This window comes from Neodiprion virginianus, chromosome 5 (genome assembly GCF_021901495.1).
Source record: "Neodiprion virginianus isolate iyNeoVirg1 chromosome 5, iyNeoVirg1.1, whole genome shotgun sequence".
NCBI classification, from domain to species: domain Eukaryota; kingdom Metazoa; phylum Arthropoda; class Insecta; order Hymenoptera; family Diprionidae; genus Neodiprion; species Neodiprion virginianus.
In genome coordinates, this window is record NC_060881.1 from 9,402,108 (window position 1) to 9,409,741 (window position 7,634).

At 34.8% G+C, this 7,634-nt stretch overlaps 1 protein-coding gene across 1 annotated transcript; it reads right to left on the bottom strand.

Annotated features, from left to right (window-relative positions):
* Positions 1-3,688: 3,688 nt before the first annotated feature.
* On the bottom strand, positions 3,689-7,619 carry LOC124304794 (ester hydrolase C11orf54 homolog). The gene is made up of 7 exons (XM_046763456.1): positions 7,481-7,619; positions 5,878-5,959; positions 5,121-5,219; positions 4,787-4,965; positions 4,421-4,688; positions 4,160-4,326; positions 3,689-3,989 (listed from the first exon to the last, which is right to left on the bottom strand). Exons 2-7 carry the CDS (start codon positions 5,954-5,956, stop codon positions 3,816-3,818), a joined length of 966 nt encoding a protein of 321 aa, XP_046619412.1. The 5' UTR covers positions 5,957-5,959; positions 7,481-7,619; the 3' UTR covers positions 3,689-3,815.
* Between the last annotated feature and the right edge of the window lie 15 nt (positions 7,620-7,634).

Here is a 7,634-nt window from a genome sequence, read left to right on the forward strand (position 1 = left end):
TGTAGAGAATCTGGTATGTATTTGTTCACGCACCTTGTCTCAAGATCTGAGTCTTGTAAAAAACTAATATTAATTGTCAATTTCTCTAAATCAGGAATTCTAAGATATTACATAACAAATTATATCTGTTTGATCATTTCATATGAGAAAAACAATGCTGCAAAATGCGATCCATTCTACAATTATCCATAAAAAAAATCCTGATAATCTACCGAAAAGTACGATAATATACAAAAAATATTCATTAATATGCAAAATAAAAGCCCAATAAGTTTGGGAAAATTACTAAAATCTAAGAATTCTAATAATTCATCTTAATTTGTTCATATTTCTCAACGAGTCTCTGCGCTTGTTGAGAATGGGAAACGAATTCTACAGAACTACTACGAAATTCGTTCTTAACTGTCTGAAGTATCTTATGGAGGATGAGAGAGATTGTCGCAGTGGAATTTCACTGAATCCGGTATTTTTTTTAATAGCGTTTTCGAAAGCTACGTGAGCTCAAATTTTCAACAACGGCGCATTATTCTGAAAAATTAGAGAGGAATACAGCAATTTCCTCAAATAGATCGTTGATGCAGAGATGTCGGAATTTTTGCGCACAGCCTTGCATTACCTCGCACACACATTTTCATCGCAGGAAGTTGACATTTCTTTTCACAATCTATACTACCATAAAATAAAAGTTGGTGAAAGGAATTTATTACACGATTTTTTTTAGACAGTTGAGAACTATAATTTGCTAATGGGATCGCTGCGAGCGGTAAGACGGAAAAACTGACTATTTTACGGTAACGATCGGTTTGCCGATCTTTATACTAAAAGCTGACTAAAAGTGTAATCGACTGAACAGGATGATTTCTTGCCCGCTGCAATATATTTGGCATTGTTGTGTGGGTCAAATACAACAAATCTTTCGGTAAAATACTCGGTTCAAAAGCTTCAGCGACCGTTCCAATATGCTCATTTATAGCTCATCCCATTGTCGAAATCCGAATGGAAACCGTCTGAACAGGAGTCGTCGAAACGGACTAATACTACTGTACCAAGTTTCAATAGATTGCGTGAAAATTCCCATTTCTTGTTATAGGGCAGTAGCTCAGCCTGATCGTTTACAGCCAATTCTGGATCCAGAGAAGGCGGAGCCTCAAAATTGAAGTACTCTAGCCTTACTTTTATCAACTTCCGCTTCAATGCCTATACAACATTTCCAGCCATCTCACTGTTGCCTATTTGAATCGGTCGCGTTGCGCAAAGTCTCACGTCAAACTTTGTGCAAGAACGGGACTTGTTTCGGACATTATATTCTAGCTGACATCTTCATTTAATTGGACATGGTCAAATCCATTACAGCAGTATTTGAAATTGGCTTTATCATTACCTGTATATACCCGCTTGAGTCTGGTATCGGCAGGAAAGATAAAGTGCGTATTTCTTGTCTGAAATGTAACAACTAAAACCATTATACATCATATCATATCATCATACGTCATTCATCATACATCATCATACACCATACATCATGCATAGTATTAAAGTGCGAAACTACAGTTTGGATGTCGGATGTTTGACTGTTCGGAAAGTGACGTCACTCAAAATTTTTTTTCTCTTGACGTCATCGATCTACAGTAATCAGCTAGCCAAATTCCTCAGTCTGGAAACAACCGCGCCGTAGAGCGGACGGATGAGAATTGTGCTCCGTAAATTTCGTGTACCGGGTTCTCTTCCTCCTGGATCCTGCGTTCCGGGTTCAGTTCCTGGAGCAACTCGACTTCAGGGACAAGCGCTCCGTAGTTTCTGCGCTCCAAGCCCGCTATCTGGTGAAAATCGACTTCCAGGACTAGCGCTCCGTGGTTTGTGGACTCCGGGTACGCTACCTGGTGAAACTCGACTTCAGGGACAAGCGCTCCGTAGTTTTGGCTGTCCAGGTCCTTGACTTGGTGACTTTTGACCTTCGGACTAATTTTCCGTAGTTCTGGCTGTCCAGGTCCTCCACCTGGTGGATTTTGACATCCAGGAAAAGCGCTCCGTAGTTCTGGCTGTCCAGGTCTTTTACCTTGTGGATTTCGACCTCCGCGAGTGGCACACCGTAGTTACGTTTTGTTGAAATTGTTGCTGTACAATCAATATCTACTAACAACGTGATCGACTGAACGTCGAGTTTCACCATGTAAATTATTGTATATGTATTGTAACGTTTTGGCGAACGTCACAAAATAAATACGGGTTCGTGAGCTTAATTAGCAAACCAATGAAAGGCGGAAATTAAATATTGAGAAACTGCTTTAATGGCAAGTAAGTGTTTTCAGTTTAACGTCCGAAACAAGACTGTTTTTATGATATTATCGGTTGACGCAGCAACCTTATTCATTTTATGACATGTGAAGTCTTACATTTCTTTTATCTGTGATGACTACTAGATCAATTGAAAGGGAGGTAAAACGGGTGATTTCACTCTTTGTAACAGTATATTACGATACATACAAGCAGAATTATCAGGTAGTGAGTTATGTTTTTAACGTTCTACGAATGCAGGTACGCTAAACTAATGACAGTAAGGCTTTATCCAAACGAGCACAAAAACCAGCTACGCTAGGCATCCGACCCCGAGCGAGCTTTAGCGAGCTAGGGTTTTAAAGCTGGTTTATATTATTTTGACGAATTAATAATATCGATCGTATATAATTCACCCATTTAGTACCATAAAGTACACGGTATTTTGCAACACCATTTACAGTATTAATTGCATCAATTGAAAATTTTGAATTATGTCCATACTAATCTTCCTGTGTGCTACTTTTTAATTAGTCATACTGAATCCTAATTACCTGAAATAACTATACAGTCGGGACAGAAAACAAGGTATATACACGCAATTTCGAATTGCCAAAGGTATTCGCTTTGTTACATTCCAATAACTCTTTTTAGTACTTCTCAATACAATTTTGATTAGTTTTTATTTTCCCTTTTTCTTTGGCTTCGTAACAACTAGTGATGAATGTCAGGGATATCTACACTGAAAGAATAGGTCGAGTTGGGCCCGGTAAACTTGTGCATTAGCAAGCAAATTATTTATTAAGCTAAAGTATATTCTTACTGCGTCCCAGAAATAACAGGATTTCACAAAAAATTAAACAGGAACCTTGACATGCGTTATTCTAAGTTGTTAAAATAACAAAAATGATGACATACTTTTTTTCTCGGGACTCGAGAATTCTCCACTAGGAATTCCTGGGAATTCTGGAATTTTCAAGAAATTTCTGACACTTTCAAAAAATAATAAGGTAGCTAATTAAATGCAATATAAAATCAAGCTTATTAATAATCACTAAGATTCATTATTTATTTAGTCTTGTTTAAATTAAAGTTTTAATTACTCACAAATTTTTCTATAAAAAACCAACTAAATTACTACTACTATTTTTTTTTTGCAATTCGATCGATATCTAAACCGTTTTTGAATAACGTTACTCATTTTACTAGAATTTTCTAGTAACTAGAAAATCAAATTTTTCTCAGTGCCGAGTTTTCTACTGATGTTTGGCTTCGAGTAGCGCTATAAATAGTTTCATTTTATATTAAAGTCATTTTATAACGTGTTAAACTAGTCGTTTTTCCATAAACTGCATAAAACCAAATTAAATATCGAAATTGATTGAGGAACATTTATTAATCAGAGATATTAATGTTTCAGTCATAGAATGTGAATAGACTTTATTCATAGAAAAAATATATGCATGAAAAATATTCCATAACATTGTATAAAACTATAATATCGAAATTCTGTAAATTTTATAGACGTTACTCTGTTGCAACTAATCCTTTCCAAATGCTTGAGCCATGGGCGGTTTGTCTATTCTGTAAACTGCCTCACCAACATTAAAGTAGCCCAAATACTCAACAGTGTCTGGAGTTGTGTCGTAGTGGTAATGTCCTCCTTCACCATGATGAGAGAAGCTATGGAAATGTTGAACTCGCAGGTCCAAATCCTGTAATAATAATTATCAGGAAATCTCTGATTCATGATTCCAGCGGAACTAAAATACCATTTACATTTAGCACTCAAAAATTATCTTTCCATGTAAATAATACATCAATATTTGTTTTAATCGTCATATTCGAGTCGATGTAACGAAAAAATTTAATACGATTAACTTACTGTTTCAGCTGTAACGAGAGTACCAACAGCTACCAGGGGTGCAGACATTTCATAAAAGCGTAGCCATTTGTTCAAGTCATCATCGCTTGTCAGTGGCACCTTGGAAAAATCTGGCATAATGTGCTGATTGGCTTTACCCTCTTTGAGAAGGAAGGTTCCACCCAAACCTAAGACGATGAATTACTAAGTTAATGAAAGTATCAAAGACATATATAGATAGATGGTAGGAAATAACACATTGTTTTTTCATCATAAACTTACCAACAAGTTGGTTGGTATAACGAGCAGCTAAAGCCTTACGAATGCTGGCAATGAAATCATTACTACCAGTCCGTTTCTTGGCATGGACCTTTATCACCTTGCCAGGTTTGCCCTCACTTACAAACAGATTGGCAAGTAGAGCAAAACGTGTTTCACTAGAAGATAAGGTCTGGTCGATACATTTTCCATTATCTTTGTCAACCATACAAATGTGAGTAGCATTCTTTGTTGAACTCTCTGCTGGAGATATTGACACGTTCATTATCAACTGTAAGAATAGTAAGTCTTAGTTAAAAAATTGAATTATGGATTGATAATTATCGACAAGGTGTTTCGGTATACATATGCAAACACTTGCTGAATTACCTCGCAATTTGTGTTCACAAGTGGCCATGGACCAGCTCCAGCACCAACGACGAAAGCTTTGCCATTGTGATTTACATTCTGACATATGGATTTTACATCATATACCTTGTCTCTGTTGACAAGAGGTAACAGGTATGGAGGGCCACCGATTTCAAGAAGTTTCGTACCACCACCAAGACCTTTCCGTACAAAAAATGTTTTAATATCTCAGATAACAGGGTGCGCAAATTGAACTGTAGTATAATAATTTTACAAAAAAATTGTAGAAAATAGTTGGTAGAATTTGTTGCTTTGGGAAATGATGACAATATATTTCAAGTTTAGTATCTATTACCTGCTTCAGCGAGAGTAAATGGCTGCTGAGTGAGGTCGGGACAATCGACTACATCAACTGTCACTTCTGCAAAGTTTGCAGGTAACGCTTCCCTCAGGACTATAAAAGATGAATAAATATTATTAATCATTACGGTGGTCCTTATTTGGGGGTCGGAAAAGTTTTCATTGGGACGTCCCCAGATCTGTTCCAAATCATTAAAAAAACTCTACGTCAATTGGAACACATGCCGCTAAGGTCTGATAGTTTTAAATGTAAAATACATCAAGTTTTTATAACCAGTAACTTGGTAGAGTTATTGCTTATAATAAAAGAAACAAACTGTGAAAATTTAAATATTTCATCATCATTTTATAATATATTTCTTTTTATATGTAAGCTTAATAGTATTACTGTTATTAGGCTTATATATAAGGGAAAAATAATGATAAAATTTTGAAATTTTCAGAGTTTGTTCCTATCATTATAAGTAAAAACTCTGCCAACTTTCAAATCAGTAACTCAATTTATACCAAAGTCATACACAACAAAATAACTGGTTATAAAAACTAAATGTATTTTACATTTAACACTTACAAAGACTAGCAGGACGTGTTCCAGTTGACGTAGAGACTTGAAACTTTACACAGATTTTTTTTTAATCATTTGGAACAGATCTGGTGGGTGTCGCAATGAAAATTTTTCGCATCCCTAAATAAGGACCACCCTATTATACCACTTCGCTGATCATTATTGAATTATTTTTTCAATCCATTACTGTCTCTTATTTCTTCTAAGGGTGGAATATGCAGTGCTCTCCGCACTATCGGCAGCTTGCTCGAATCCAGGGTCGTCATTATCTGTAATAACAAAAAATATTCAACAAAATTCGACGTAATATCCATTATATAATATTCATACAATACAAATATTTAATAGTATTCAACTTAATCTGCTTGGCAGTTCATCTACTATCAGTTGTACATAATAATGACGATAACAGACAACCTATTGCCCCTTGAAAAATCTAAATATATCTTTCCTTGAAAGCCATATGAGTTTTTGTTAAAAAAAAATTATAACTATAGCATGCAAAGAAATTCTTTAAGATACTACTTGATTTAACACATAAGACACATATGCGATGCTTTAATTTTACTTTCTTTTTTAAATATTTTGTTTTCATGAGAATATGAAAACTCAATACAAAATTTCTTATGTGAGGAAAAAAAAATGGCCTATTGTGTCTGCCTTTGGCTAAATTTGACCAACAGTAATCATACAAGAGTTTACATGTTATACAACTATAACATACTCAAGTTCAAATTTGAAATATTTTTTAAATCCAAATTTCCGTCAAGAATTATCGTGAAAATCCACTTTACACTTTCAGACTTTTTATATTTTACATATTGGCTCGACATTGCAAAACCGTGAATGAAGTTCACCAACCCATAACCGACACTTGGATTCATCGTTATATTACTTTTCCTGCCAATGCTTGGCAGATTATTCTTCTTATTTGGTCTTGATTAGGTGAACCAAATTCCCTTCAATTCCTATCAGCTGTTATTGTTTTATCTCCGATTTCGTGTTTCCTCTATTATTCATGATTATTATACAATACCATGACCACTGCACTTGGAACGATACAAGCCGATATCACAAATACACAAAACGATACATTGCAACTGGCAAAGACAAATACTGAACTATAGTTGTCGGACCCCTTTACTCTTGAATATCGCTTTCCTATTCTGTTTTTAAATCTCAATCAATTCTATCCATTTCTTTATAAATTTCAATTACAGTATTCCTAAAATATATATCTAAAGATAGTATTCTTGACCAGAATTGATGGTTGAGAAAAAAATCGTCAAATGTTAATCAACCATGACTTTTATTAATAATGTTGACGTTTCAGCCGGGCCCAGCCGACTATCGTCAAGATTTTTTGATGACCTGTGCCTGCAAAGATGTAACTTCCACCCAAAATGGTGTTACATTAACATCTTAGCAGCCACAGTTCGAAATGTCAACGTTATTAATAAAAGTCATAGTTGACCAACATTCAACGAATTTTTTGTCAATAAAACTTATATCCTTTAGGAAATTTAAAGAAATATCTAATTTTTGGAATTTTTGGAATTTTCAGCCTTGCAGCTTCATAAATTCTGGAAATTTCATTCACAAAACTAACGACGTCAATTTTAAAAGATTTCAATTAAAATAAACAGGATTTTTATTTCTGAAATTATCGAGGAATATTTTCATTGTCTGTTGCCAAGTGATAATTTGAAATTACTTAAATATTTATATTACGACATGCTACATACTCATTCCATTGTAAGTAATTGTTGAGTAAGTAGAGAAAAACTAACCGAAATGTAAGTCTGTGCTGACTACACGAGGAACAATGCACACACGTAAAGTTGAAATCTCTTGTCGCTAACTCTGAGCAGCAGAGACTGATCTTGTTTATCTTCGAATATGAATTATATGGAAAGCCACAATTCGTTATCTTATCAAGTTATA

What these genes read in the sequence shown, in the direction of transcription:
- LOC124304794 (XM_046763456.1), bottom strand. Translation starts at nt 5,956, where the DNA reads ATGACGACCCTGGATTCGAGCAAGCTGCCGATAGTGCGGAGAGCACTG. An exon ending in CTTAGAAGAAATAAGAGACA is followed by an intron (nt 5,220 to 5,877) that starts GTAATGGATTGA and finishes CATCTTTTATAG; the next exon opens with TCCTGAGGGAAGCGTTACCT. An exon ending in CTCTCGTTACAGCTGAAACA is followed by an intron (nt 3,990 to 4,159) that starts GTAAGTTAATCG and finishes TTATTATTACAG; the next exon opens with GATTTGGACCTGCGAGTTCA.